Source organism: Desmodus rotundus, chromosome 5 (genome assembly GCF_022682495.2).
Source record: "Desmodus rotundus isolate HL8 chromosome 5, HLdesRot8A.1, whole genome shotgun sequence".
NCBI lineage: Eukaryota > Metazoa > Chordata > Mammalia > Chiroptera > Phyllostomidae > Desmodus > Desmodus rotundus.
Window position 1 is genome coordinate 43,474,548 of NC_071391.1, and position 15,324 is coordinate 43,489,871.

Here is a 15,324-nt window from a genome sequence, read left to right on the forward strand (position 1 = left end):
CAAATTAGATGCAAATAATTGCCTTTTCTATTATTTTTCATACCCTAAGGGCATACATAAGAATGAGAAGTCATAGAAACCTAGATTTGGGTTCAAGAAATGTTGATTCATGCAGACAGAAATCTCTAGGAAGATAGCAAGATTACTATCATCAGACACATTCCAGCAAGGGGAGAATGGCATGTGTCATGAATGTTGTCAAGAAGTTGGGCTATCAAGTACTGGAAGCAACCTAAGTGCCCACCAGCAAATGAGTGGATCCAAAAACTATGGTATGTTTACACAATGGAATTCTACACAGCAGAGAGAAAGAAGGAGCTTATACCCTTTGCAACAGCATGGATGGAACTGGAGAGCATTATGCTAAGTAAAATAAGCCAGGCGGTGAGGGACAAATACAATATGATCTCACCTTTAACTGGAACATAATCAACAGAAGAAAAAAGCAAACAAAATATAACCAGAGACATTGAAGTTAAGAACAATCTAACAATAGCCAGGGGGGAGTGGGGAGGGGACAGTGGGAAGAGGGGATTACAGGAACTACTATAAAGGACACATGGACATAATCAAGGGGGAGGGTGGAGGTGGGGGAGGGAGGTGGGTTCAGCTGGGGTGGGGTGGAGGGATGGGGAGAAAAGGCATACAACTGTAATTTAATAACAATAAATTTTTTTTTAAAAGATAAAAAAAAAAGAAGTTGGGCTATAAGGTCATTGAGATTCCTCCCAGCTCTTGCATGAATTCATTGTCATTGTCACTTCCAATGGAAGATTCCTTTATCTATGGAAAGAAGAGAAGTGTTTCTATCATTGTACAGAAATGTGCTTGCCTGTAACACTATTATCCCTTTATCCTTGTCACATAAGCATAATGGTGTCTGCACTCCAGTGCCTAAACTACACTTCATATTTCCCCCCTTCTCCTTCTCCCTTTTCAAGGCAGTTTGCCATGCCCTTTGGTTTCAGAAGTCTAGAGTCACATAACCCAGTTTTCCTTATTCAACTACCTTCTGACTCAAATTCCTACTCTTTAGTTGCAAATTTTCTGTGCCTCTTATATATTACTTTCCTCATCACCAAACTCACCCTGATGCCTGATGTTTTAAAATTTCCATTTATGGTGGTATTGCTCAGAAAATTGCAACAGCATTGGCTAGGAATTCTATTTAACAACATTTAGTGGCTTCTCTGGGGATTTTCCAAGCAAAAAGGGAATGCATATTTGTTTGGGGCTTCACAGATAAATGTTCCATAGGTCTCTGAAGGGAAAGAGGGTAAATTTAGCTTTGTTGAAGCTAGATCTATATTTAAAATATATTTGAGCAGGGGGTAAAAAGTCTCAATAATTATTCTCAAACTTTAATAACATTTTTTTCTGAATAAATATATAATTGTGTTTGAAATCCATTGAACTATAAACCTGGAATTATATCTGACTTCCCAGAACACTTCAATTCCAGCTTTATAACTTTTGTCACAACTTTATCTACATTGCATGCATAGGTCTCCCCTGATTTCTCAAAATATTTTATAAACAATTTCAGAATCATCTGTACTAGAAACATATTAAAATTCAGTTTATGTAACTAAGGTCAAATTTTATGTTTATTTGAAACATTGTACAGTTAAATGCATTATTTTCTAGTTCTGCTCCCCTCTACTTCAGTAGAAATACAGCTTTCTTTAAAGTTGTAATCTATTTTAGTAGATCTTGATCAAGTCTAAGAAAACATTGAAGACTGTATTGAAATTATCCCAATAGTGAAGGGATTTGGGGGAAGGAAGCACAGAACATCATGATAATGCCTTGCACTTGTAGAAGTGAGTGCACGCTATAGTGGAAGGAAAAACAGTAAGAAGGAATCTGTTGTAACGGTACATCTTTTTTTCTAGAACATCTAGCTACAATAGGCCAAAAGTTAGCAAATCTAGATTTTTTTTTTGCAGTGAATGAAACCATTCACCAAAGCACATGCAATAAAACAAGCTCTATACAACAGAGCTTCTGCCCAAAGTGAACCTTCAATTATTAGAAATCCAGAAGGTACAACTTCATTCAAAAGCAGTAGTTATAATAAATTAAAAAGCTTTGAGGCAAGATTTCCTCTTGAAATATGGTGCGTTTCAATATTACTAGCATTAGGTAAAAATAATAATTAAATGACACAAATAGTAAACTAGAACATGGCAAGCATGTTCCAGGTTCCTTAAGGTAGAAAGTCTTTGACGTATACTTGCTTCAAATCCTTTTTGCTTTTTGCCTGTTTTTCTTTAAAAAACTATATTAAGCAAGTGTACATGCTTATAAATATTATGCATATATTATATACTGTAGTCTTATGATATAAATAATACATAGGTGTGAAAGGTGAAATAAAATCTGTCTATATAGTTCTCAATATCAGCTGTGAAGGTACAAAAATATGTGCAAAGATGTCTTGTAGAGATGATTCCTCTATGTTTATGAGTGCACTTAGAAGGGAAGAAATGGGTAAGGGGTTCAACAAATAAGAGGGCATTAGAAAGTCATTTTTTCCTATAATGTAACTGAAAACATATTTAGTACTAGGTAAATGAGATAAAAATGGATGTGAGAGGGAAAGGAAATTTATGATAATACTACTTAATTTGAGAAAGCCTCTCTGAGTGAAGCTTGGCTTAAAATACTGCCTGAGATGTGTCATATTACAGAGATTCTCCTAAGCTTCTGTTTGCCGAAAGTTCCCTAATGCATGAATGAGCCTCCTGGGTTATGGTTTGTAGGGTTGAGGATGAGATTCAGTATTAGTTATAACAGGAGGCAGAAAACTAGTATGTGACAGTCAGTGAAATGCAGTTGTGAATAACAGTCTTTAGCAAATGAGTAGATCTGAACTTGAATTTGATATTCTGTCTCTGCTTATATTTTGCTTGCTTGTTTGTTTAGTTGATTAAGTACCACTTATAGATGAGATCATATGGTATTTGTCTTTCACTGCCTGGCTTATTTCACTTATCACAACACTCACCAGTTCCACACACATTGTTGCAAAGGGTAGGAGCTCCTTTCTTTCTGCTGTGTAGTATTCCATCATGTAAATGTACCATAGTTTTTTGATCCATTCATTTACTGATGGGCACTTAGGTTGCTTCCAGCACTTGGCTACTGTAAATTGTGCTACTACAAACATTTAGGTGCATAGGTTCTTTTGAATTGGTGTTTTGGGATTCTTAAGGTTTAGTCCCAGCAGTGGAATTGCAGAATCAAAAGACAGTTTTGTTTTTAGTTTTCTGAGGAAATTCCACAGTTTTCCACAGTGGCTGTACCAGTCTGCATTCCCATCACTGTCACACACATTCACATGTTCATCTGTTTATCTTTCTTTCACATAATATAGATGAATATCATGTAATTTTAGAAATTTATTAAAAATTCAAATGTTATGCACACATATATGTCAGAAATATCTTGATGCTCAAATTTTGAGATGTAATGATGGTGATTTTAGCAGTAATAAAAATACAATAATTGATTTAATTTTATATGACTTTAATTAAATAGTAAGATTCATTTCTGTACATTTTCATTAAGTGGAAAAAATAAAATGAGTAAGAAAGAGATAAACAGAACTAATATTCTATAATGTAGAGGTATCTTCTGGTACATTTATTAATATATCATTGGTATATATATTTTGTTAAATTCAGATATTATCATGTTAGAACAAAAATTCTTCCATTTTTAATTAATGCTATATAATAATCACATTCAAAACAGGATGATTCAGTAATATTATAATTAAATAAAGTACATCACAGGTGTTTACACAATTTCTTTAATCACTTTTGTGTTCTTAAGCATATACATTCTTCTATTTCAAGAAAATTATACAACAAATATATACATAGAAAATACTTTAGCAGTTTTTTTTCTACTTTAGCTTCTTTTTGGGGGGGAGTGAAATACATATGTCATGAAACCAGCCATTTAAACCTTTTGAAAATGTACATTGGAATGTCTTTTATTATGTTTGCAATGCTGTGCAACGGTCAGCACTATGTAGTGTTAGAACATTTTCATGACCTCAGAAGGAAGCCCCATAACCATGAATCAGTCATTCCTTAATGGCCTTTCCCTCCAGGGCCTGGAAAAAGCTGATTTGCTTTCTGATTCAATGGTTATACCCATTCTGGACATTCCATGTAAGTGGAATCATACAACACATACAACATGTAGCCCTTTGTGCTTGCTTTTTTTTTCACTTAGAGTGCTTTCAATGTTCATGTAACAGCATGTGTCACTACATTCTTTTTATAGATGAATAATAATCTTTGGAGTAATGCTCAATTTGATCGTCCATTCAGCAGCTGATGGACACATGGGTTTTTTCCATTTTAGGCTAATAATGCTACCATGAAAAATTGTATATATGTTTTTTAAAAGATTTTATTTATTTATGTTTGGAGAGAGGGGGACGGGTGGAGAAAGAGAGGGGAAGAAACATCAATGCAAGAGAGAAACATCGATTGGTTGCTTTCTGCACATACTGCTACTAGTTACCAAACCCATAATGCAGGCGTGTACTCTGATTAGGAATTGAACCTGCCACCGTTTGCTTTACAGGATAATGCCCAACCAACTGAGCCACAAGGGTCAGCGCTGTATACATGCTTTTGTTGTAGCATTTTCTTTCAATTATTTTGGGCATACTTAGTAGTTGGATTGCTGAGTCGTACCATAATTGTACTCAAATATTTGTGCAATTGTCACTCTGTTTTCCACATGTCCAGTATGATTTTACATTCCCACCTTAATGCACTAGGACTCTATTGCTTCCACAAAATCTCCAAAACTGGCCATTTAAACAAATTACAACCAGTTTAAGGAATATAGTGGTATCTTATGGTTTTCATTTGAATTTGTCTATTCACTAAGGATGTTGAACATCTTTTCATTGCTTATTGGCCATTGCACATCTTCTTAAGAAAATGTCTATTCAAACATTTTGTCTAATTAAGAAGATATGACACATTACAAATCAAACAGATAAATACCAAGATTAACTCCTATGCTATTAACAATTTCATCAAATAACATAAATTCTCCAATTAAATGAAGCCATTAGCAGCAATCTGCTGTAACCACTGATAATCAACATAATCTAGAAGTTCTAGGTATGAAAATAAAATGCATATTGCTGTTGTCCATTCATGAATGCCTTGGCACAATCAGCATTATTATGTTATTTGTCTTGACAAATTTTACTTGATAACAAAAATTTTAAATATTAGTTTCACCACTTTCCTTTTTAAGATTCATTTATAACCACTGATTCATTATACTAACGGAAAAGCTGCCACAGTGTCCATGCTCCTTAGTTCTTCTTCCATTTGCAGCAGTTGGAGAATATATCAGGGAAATATGTAATGAAAGTACGTAAATGAATAGCTTCTCCATGTTAGTTGCTGTTGATGTGTAGCTTAAGAAGCTTGTATAGAACCTGCCGGAGCTCCTTGTTTTTGAGTGCATACACCATGGGGTTGAGGGCAGGAGGAATGACAATCTCCAGTATAATAAGTAGCACTGGAATGATGGGAACTGTCACTGCTGCATAGTTAGTGATGGAAATAATGACGACAACCATATAGTAGAATAGAATAAGGATTAGGTGGGATGTGCAAGTACTTAGGGCCTTGGATGCAGCTTCTGCTGAGTTCAGCTTCAGCACAGAGTAAAGTATCAAAGCATATGAAAAAATAGTCAAACCCAGATCACATACCATGATTGTCCAGGCCAGAAGTAGCTGGTAGATGCTGTTGATTGTCCTGTCATCACAGGATAGATTAGTGACACCAGAATTAGAGCACACACAATGTTCTATTTGGTTCTGGGAGCAGTAGTGTCTCTGCGCAGCCAATACAGGCACTGGGATTGCAGTAAGGGTGTTTCTGAGTGCCATGAACACAGTTGCTTTGACCACAAAAGATTCAGTAACTATTGATAGATAGTGTAGTGGTCGACAAATAGCTACATATCTATCTATTGCCATGCAGGCTAAGACACCTGACTCCATGGCCATAAAACAATGTATGACATACATCTGCAGAAAGCACTCAGGGAAACTGATGGCCTTAGCATTGAACCATAAGATGGCCAACATCCTGGGCATGACAGTGGAAGCCAGGCCCACGTCTACCACAGCCAAGATACCAAGGAAACTGTACATTGGCTGGTGCAATGTTGGCTCTTTGTTGATGGTGATCAGGATGAGAATGTTGGCACTGAGAGCTAAAAGGTAAAGCAAAGCCAAGGGTAGGGAGAGCCAGTGCTGCCAGCTGTGAATGCCTGGGAATCCCATCAGGATGAATTCAGAGACCTGGAGCTTAGAGATGTTGGAGGCTTTGAGATTCTGGAACATTCTACACTAAGAGGAAAAATATTTAAGGTTACCATGTTTAAGAACATCTATGACAGTATTTTCAAATGCACCACTTAGGTTATTGTGTCTCAAAAGAATGGGGGAGGGGATTCACCATCATTCATTATTCTCCTTCTGCCTTTAACATTTACTGAACTTATCTAAAGCAGGAGTTGTTATAGCACATCCTTGTTACCTCTTTAATCATCACAAAACTATGTAAAATCACATTTTTCCACACTCACAATTGAGGATTAAAACATTAGGAATATCATGACCTTGGTCTTTCCCTTCTATATTTAAGTCATGGAATGTGGACAAGGAAAAAGTGATCTGATATCATAACATGTGCTTTTTCTCTTAAATTTAAATAATTTTATTAACCAATGTCACCTCCAATAAATTCAATTAAAAACACCTGGCTTCTTGGGTTTTGCTAAAGTGTTAGTTTCTTTATTTTGAGTCTCAATGTATGCAACTGAGAATAGAAAAATTTATGCATTGAAACATTTTGGAAACAGATCACACCATAGAATATTGAAATTAACTTTTTTTCAAGAAGATAAAAATTTTAAGGCATTCATGATTATTTAATTTTAATTAAAATATATAATGTATGCTAGTATACCCATCATTTAGTGAGGAAATTGTATTTTAAAATTTCTAATGAACCATCTAAATCCAAGTTGTCATAGTAGGGGGAAATATGTTTTATGATTTTGAGTCTTTTTTCTCTACTAAAACATACTTCTTAATTTTTTTAGTCATGTGGATACTCACACTATAATGAATAAGTTACACATTTAAAATATGAGATATGGTATAAGCCCAGCAGTGGGATCACTGGATCAAAAGGCAGTTCCATTTTTAATTTTTGGAGAATATTCCATACTGATTTCCACAGTGGCTGCCCCAGTCTGCATTCCCACCAACAGTGCACCAAAGTTCCTTTTCCCTCACATTCCCACCAGCACTTGTTTGTTGGTTTGTTAATGATGGCAATTCTGACCAGTGTAAAGTGGTATCTCATTGTGGTTTTAATTTGCAACTTTCTAATGGTTAGTGACGTTGGCAATTCTTTTGAACGTCTATGTGCTTTTTGTATGTACTCCTTAGAGAAGTGTTTGTTCAGATCTGTTCCCCATTTTTTAATTGGACTGTTTGTCTTCCTGGTGTTAAGTCGTATGAGTTCTTTACATGTTTTGGGGATCAAACCTTTGTCCAAGGTATCATTGGGAAATATGTTTTGCCATATGGTTGGTTCCCTTCCCATTTTGTTGATGTTTTCTTTAGCCTTCAGATGCTTTTTATATTGATGAAGTCCCTTTTATTTATTCTATTCTTTATATCCCATGCCCTAGAGAATAAATTGGTAAAAATATTGCTGGGTGGGATATCTGAAATTTTCCTGTCTATGTTTTGCTCTAGGACTTTTATGGTGTCATGACTTATATTCATGTCTTTTTTTAAGGTATAATTTTTATCTTTTTCCCTATTTGAGAACATTTATTTATTTTTCTTCTATATTTATGGTTTTTCAAGTACAGTTTATCCATCATGAGTTGAATCTTGAAACACCAATTCAAAAGAACCTATGCACCTGAGTTCACAGCAGCATTTTTACAATAGCCAAGTGCTGGAAACAGCCTAAGTGCCCATTAGTAAATGAGTGGATCAAAAATTGTGGTACATTTACACAGTGGAATACTATGCAGCAGTATAAAATACATATATATTTTATAATATATATATAAAATTTGACTTTAAACCTAATACTATATACTTCCCTTCTCTGACTCTATCCCACCTTCTCTCCTCCCTTTTTATTTATGATGTAAATTTATTTTCTTTCTCTATTCACCTTGTCTCTATTTCCTACTCTTATTATTGCTTCTCCCTTTACCTTCGTAAAATCACTTTTCTTGCCATTAGTCATCTCATATTCATTTTTCCTTTCTTTAGTCTTAATCTCTGTACACCTTTATTAATGTTGGCTCATTCGCTATTAACAGTGTGGTTATAGGTGGAGGTTATTTTTTGAAGTGTGTATTTGTCTCCTGGGCTGTTTGATTTTGTTCTGGAAGTACTTGTACAATAGTGTACAACATGTGATGAGTGGAGTGACCCCAGTAAGCCAGCTGGAGGGAAGGAACCAACAAAGAATGACCCAACAACAAAAATCCAATTACACCAAGGAGCCCACATAAACAGCATAAAGGTCAGCCCAAGAGCATGAAGCACAGGAGTTCAAGGAGACTGCACTACTGAGTCCCACATGTCTCCTACCACAGAAGTTCCCACCACGAAGACAGGGAATCAGAGAAAATAAATCTAATGTGCAGAAACAAACAAAAAGAGTCACATATAACAAGGAGACAAATAAACAAACCAAATCAAAAGGAAAGGAAGAATCCCCAGAAAGACAGCTAAACAAAATTGAGAAAACCAAACTCAGACATCAAAATAAAGGTTATAAGGATGCTCAAGGAGCACAGTGAGAACTACAAAGAACTCCATGGTTACTACAAGGCATCTACCGTGAAAAACACCAACATGAGAAAGGACATAGAAATTATCGATAAGAGTCAGGAGGAAATGAAAGATACAATATTTGAAATGGAGAACACATTAGAAGGAATTAAAACCAGGTTAGATGACACAGAGGAATAAATTAGTGAGCTGGATGACAAGGTAGAAAAAAATTCCCATACAGAGCAATAAAATGAATAAAGACCTAAAAAGAATGAAGAGAGGTTAAGGTAGCTGATGGACAACATGAAATGTAATAATATCCATATAATTGGGATACCAGAAGGAGAAGAAGAGGAGTAAGGGAAAGAAAACCTATTTGAAAAAGTAATGAAATAAAACTTCCATAACTTGATGAGAGAAAAAGTGAAACAAGTCCAGGAAGCACAGATGGTCCCAATCAATAGGAACCCAAAGAAGTCTACTCCAATACAAATACATCATAATTAAAATGGCAAAACACAAAGACAAAGAAAGAACCCTAAAGGCACCAAGGGAGAAACAGGAAGTAACATAGGAGGGAGCCCTGATAAGGCTAGCAGCTGATTTCTCAACAGAAACACTACAAGGCAGAAGAAAATGGCAAGAAATATTCAAAGTAATGAAAAACAAAGGTCTGCAACAAAGAATACTGTACCCAGCAAGGTTCTCAAAATGGAAGGTGAAATAAAGAGTTTCCCAGACAAAAGAAGGCTCAAAGAATACACTTCAACCAAACCAGCACTCCAAGATACACTAAAGGGACTGTTTTAACAAGAGGAAGAAAAACAGTGAGAGATAGAGGAACACAGGCACAAAGATAGTAAAATGGCAATGAATAAGTACCTACCAATAATAACCTTAAATGTAAATGGATTAAATGCTCCAATCAAAAGACATAGGGTAGTTTATTGGAAAAGGAAACATGACCTGAACATATGCTGCCCACAATAGACCCACCTGAGCATTGTGAGGAGTTCCAGTCAAGATGGAGGTGTAGGTAGAGACCCTCCACTTCCTTGCACAACCAAAAGAAGGAGAGCAACCAATCACATCAATAAAAAACCAGAAGTGCCATAAAATCAAACTGCATGGAGCTCCGACAACCAAGGTATTAAAGAAACAGACAACCAGACCAACCAGATGAGTAAGAACCTGTGGCAAGGCAGCAGACTGCTCAGGTGGGGCTGGCTGAACAGGAAACTGAAACTTAGAGCTGACTGTGGACTACAGCAGTAGCCAGGGTGGGAGAAATTCCCAGTCTCACATGAGAGTTCATTGGAAAGTGGGCTAGAGCCATTGTTCCCTCTCTGGCCCCTCCCCCATAAGCAGTGCCCCAGAGCAGCAAGAAGGGTTGCCCTGCCTGGGTGAATACCTAAGACCCCTCCCCTTTACAACTTAACAGATGTGCCCAAACAAAGAAATATGGCCCAAATGAAAGAATAGAGCAAAACTTCAGAAAGAGAGCTAAGCAATGAGGAGATAGCCAAACTATCTGATGGAGAACTTAAAGCCCTGGTAATGAAAATGCTCACAGAACTGATTGAGCTTGGTTGAAAAATGAAAAAACAAATGAAAGATACCCAAAATGAAATAAAGCAAAATATTCAGGGAACCAACAGTGACAGGAAGGAAACCAGGACTCAAAGCAATGATTTGGAACAAAAGGAAGAAATAAACATCCAACTGGAACAGAATGAAGAAACAAGAATTCAAAAAAGTGAAGAGAGACTTACGAACCTCTGGGACAACCTGAAACATTCTAATATCCAAATTATAGGGGAGCCATGAGGAGAAGAACAACAGGAAGAAATTGAAAACTTATTTGAACAAATAATGAAGGAAAACTTCCCAATCTGGTGAAGAAAATAGACTTCCAGGAAGTCCAGGAATCCCAGAGGGTCCCAAAGAATTTGGACCCAAAGAGGAACACTCCAAGGTGCATCATCATTAAGTTACCCAAGATTAAAGACAGAGAATCTTAAAAGCAGAAAGAGGAAAGGAGAGAGTTACTTATGAAGGAGTGCCTGTATGACTATCAGCTGATTTCTCAAAAGAATCCTTGCAGGCAAGAAGGGGCTGGCAAGAAGTATTCCAAGTCATGAAAGGCAAGGACCTACATCCAAGATTACTGTATCCAGCAAAGCTATCATTTAGAATGGAAGGACAGATAAAGTGCTTCCCAGATAAGGTCAAGTTAAAGGAATTAATCATCACCAAGCCATTATTATAGGAAATATTAGAGGAACTTATCTAAGAAAAAGAAGATCAAAAATATGAACAGTAAAATGACAACAAACTCACAACTATCAACAAATAAACCTAAAAGAAAAGAAAAACAATGAAAACAAACAATTAGAACAGGAACAGAATCAGAGAAATGGACATCACATGGAGGGATTTCAGTGGGAGAGGGAGAAGGGAGGAATTGGGGGGGAGGTACAGGGAAGAAACAGCATAACTGGTAGGCATAAAATAGATGGGGAGAGGTCAAAATGGTATAGGAAACAGAGAACTCAAAGAAATTATGTGTAGAACTCATGGATGTGAACTAAGGGGGGCAATGTTGGAGGGTTGGGGTGTGCAGGGCAGAGGTGGGATAAGAGGGAGAAAATTGGGAAAACCATAATAGCATAATCAATAAAATATACTTTTAAAAAAGAGACCCACCTGAGAAAAAAATACTTACACAGAATGAAAGTGAAGTATTGGAAGAAAATATTCTAAGAAAATGGCAATGAAAAAAAGAAGCCATGGTAGCAATACTCATATCAGACAAAACAGACTTCAAAACAAGGGCCATAAAAAGAGACCAAGAGGACACTTCATAATACTCAAGGGAAGAATCCATCAAGAAGACATAAACATTATAAATATATATGCACCCAATATAGGAGCATCCAAATATATAAGGAAAACCTTGGAGGACTTCAAAAAAGATATTGACAGCAACACACTTAAACTGGGGATTTTCACACCCCACTGTCAACAATGGATAGATCTTCCAAACAAATTATCAACAAGGATATTGTGACACTGAATGACACTCTAGATCAAATGACCTTAATTGATATATACATAATGTTTCACCCCAAAGAAGCAAAATACACATTCATTTCAAATGCACATGGAATATTTTCAAAGATACAACACGTAATAGGACACAAAATGAGCCTCAACAAATTCAAGAAAATTGAAATTATATTAAGCATTTTCTCAGACAACAAGGGCTTGAAACTAGAAACCAACCTAAAGGAAAAAACTCAAAAACAGTCAAATTCATGGAGATTGAATAGCATGCTATTAAACAATGAATGAGTTATTAGTGAGATCTAGGAAGAAATAAAAAAGTTTCTGGAAATAAATTAAAATGCACTCACAACAGTCCAAAAATTATGGGACACAGGGAAGGCAGTCCTGAGGGGGAAGTTCATAGTGATACAGGCCTATATAAAACAGATAGAAAGTCTCAAAAAATAAAAATAAATAAAACAACCTAACACTACATCTATAAGAACTGGAGGAAACACAACAAAGTCCAGAGTGAGCAGAAAGAATAAAACAATTAAATTCAGAGAAGAATAAAATGACATACAGACTAAAAGAACAATTCAAAGGTCAATAAATCCAGGAGCTGGTTCTTTGAAAAGATAAACAAAATGGACTAGCCTTTAAACAGACTCAAATTAAGAAAAAAAGAGAGAAGACCTAAACAAATAAAATCAGAAGCAAAAGAGAAGTTACAACTGATACCACAGAAATACAAAGTATTATAAGAAGTTACTATGAAAAACTATAAGGCAAGAATTTAAAAACCTAGGTGAAGTGGATATATTTTAAAACATATAATTTTCCAAAAGTGAATCAGAAGAAGCAGAAAGTCTGAACAGACAGATAACAGCTAGTGAAATTGAAGCAGTCATCAAAAAAGGCTTTGCATACAAAAGCCCTGGACCAGATGGTTTCAGAGGTGAATTTGACAAAACATTTACACAAGAGTTAACTCTTCTAAAGAGTTAGAAGAGGAATACATTTCAACTGTTAAACTACCAATTTCAAACTGCAAAATACATTGCAAAAATATTTTAGAACAATTTTGATTATAATTTTTAAATATTAACAAATCTAATTATGCAGCATATGAAGAAAAGATATGCATGCATGACCAAGTATAGTTTAGCATTAGAAATATATTAGTCATAATTTACTACATTAAAATATTAAAGAAAAATGCATGTATGGGAGCAGAGGTACTATGGGATATCTCTGTAACTTCCACTTATTTTTTAAAATTTGGGTTAAACCCATATACCATAAGATGTATTATCTGTACCATTTTTACGTGTATACAGTTCAGTGACATTAAATACATTACATTATTATGCAGCAACACCCGCCATCCATCCTCTGAAATTTTTTCATCCTATAAAACTGAAACTCTGTACCCACTAAACAACACCTCTCCATTATCTCCCACCCCATCCTCTGCAACCACCTTTACCCTTTCTGTCTTACAATTTTGACTACTCTAAATTATGTCATATAAATGGAACAATACAATATTTGTTATTTTCTGACTGTCATATTTCAGGTAGAAAAATATCATCAAGGTCCATACACATTGTAGCATATTGCAAAACTTCATCCCTTTTTAAAGCTGAATACTATTTTATATATATGTGTGTGTGTTTACGTATATGTGTATGTATATGTACACATACACATATACACACACATCACGTTTGCTTATCCATTTAGCAGTAGTTGCATACTTGGACTACTTTCACATTTAGCTATTATGAGTAATGCCGCTATAAACATGAATGCGCAAATATGTCTTTCAGACCCCGCTTTTGATCCTTTTGGGTACATACCCAGAAGTAGAATTGCTGGATCATATGCTACATCAGCGCTATTATATTCTTTAGAATTCTCTTCATTATTTTGTCAACTTAATTTTATTAAATACCTGTCTATAATACTCGACAAAATTTTCTAAGCCTAAGGTTTAGCTGGATGTATCAGAAGTCATCATTCTCCAGCTCCTTTTAGTTACTAGACATATTTACAGACGAAACTGGAGAGCATTATCCTAAGTGAAATAAGCCAGGCAGTGAAAGAGAAATACCATATGATCTCACCCAGAAGTGGAACCTAATCAACAAAACAAACAAGCAAGCAACATATAACCAGACACACTGAAATAAAGAACAAACTGACAGTAAACAGAGAGGAGGGGGGAGAGTGATAATAGGGGATAATAGGGGAAGGGCCATCAAGGAGCATGTATAAAGGACACATGGACAAAGCCAAAGGATAGGTTTGAGGGTGGGAGGCTGGATGAGTGGGGCAGGGGGGGCATGTTGGGGTGAAAATGGAGACAAATGTACTTGAACAACAACAACAAAAAATAATAATAAGAGAATATCAGTGCTATAATAATTTCCTTTTTTTAAACAAATAGGCCATGGTGGTTATAGAGATTCTACCATATGTTTGATAAAAATTCTTTGATATTTAGGTTAATTTGGCACAGAGTGCACTTCCTGATTTCTATAGAGGCTTTGGGGGATTTCATGCAGATGCTCCCATCTAAGATGAGTCTTTTTCTTCTAAAAGGCATTCCCAAATCTCTGCAAATATTACAAGCCTGGCTCTGGCCCCAATTGTATACTTACAATAGGGGTGCTGTGCTCAACTCATCTTAAGTGTGAACTTCATGATACACAGACCTGGTTTAGAGCCATGGCACCTAGACTTTGGATTTTATGAACAGTGGGCAGAAACTCACGGGCCTGTGGGGGAGAGAAAGCCAGTTCCCTAGAGTGTAAATCCCAAGGTCAGTCTGAAATCAGTCAAACCCAGAGGGAAGAAGTAATTAAGTACAAGAATTATAAGCACATCATGTAGTTACTGTCTTACATTGGGTTTAATGGCACTGGCTTTCATCAGATACAGGCATAATTACATTTAAATGTTTAAGTTTCAGAATAGCTTTCTCTTTAAATTAAGCCTTTGGAAGTTTTCGTGTATTTATTTATTTATATAAGTTCCTATACAATATTATATTAGTTTCATATTATGTTAGGCTCAAGTATGCAATATAGTGATTTGATGCTTTATACCTTACACTGTGATTACCCCAATAATTCTACTACTTATCTGTCACTATAGAAACATCACACTATTATTGACTAAATTCTTCATTCACCTTATCCACCTGAGAGTATTTTTGAGGAAAAAGTATCTTTTGAAAGAGACATCTTTCATTTTTTTATGGTATTTAAGTACAGTTGTCTCCATTTTACTCCCACCACTAATCCCCGCCCCACCCATCCCCACTTCCCACCCTCGATTCTAACCCCCTTTGGCTTTGTCCATGTGTCTTTTATACATGTTCCTTGATGACCCTTCCC

The 15,324-nt window shown here is 35.8% G+C and overlaps 1 protein-coding gene across 2 annotated transcripts; it reads right to left on the reverse strand.

The window, feature by feature from the left end:
• Positions 1-5,172: 5,172 nt before the first annotated feature.
• On the reverse strand, positions 5,173-14,637 carry OR56B2 (olfactory receptor family 56 subfamily B member 2). 2 transcript variants are annotated; one of them, XM_045183615.2, is made up of 2 exons: positions 14,587-14,637; positions 5,173-6,406 (listed from the first exon to the last, which is right to left on the reverse strand). In XM_045183615.2, exon 2 carries the CDS (start codon positions 6,398-6,400, stop codon positions 5,441-5,443), a length of 960 nt encoding a protein of 319 aa, XP_045039550.2. In that variant the 5' UTR covers positions 6,401-6,406; positions 14,587-14,637; the 3' UTR covers positions 5,173-5,440. The 2 variants fall into 2 exon arrangements, with proteins under 2 accessions (XP_045039550.2, XP_024430459.2); XM_024574691.3 differs by lacking the exon at positions 14,587-14,637 and adding an exon at positions 8,948-8,955 and having other exon boundaries at positions 5,173-6,401.
• Positions 14,638-15,324: the final 687 nt, after the last annotated feature.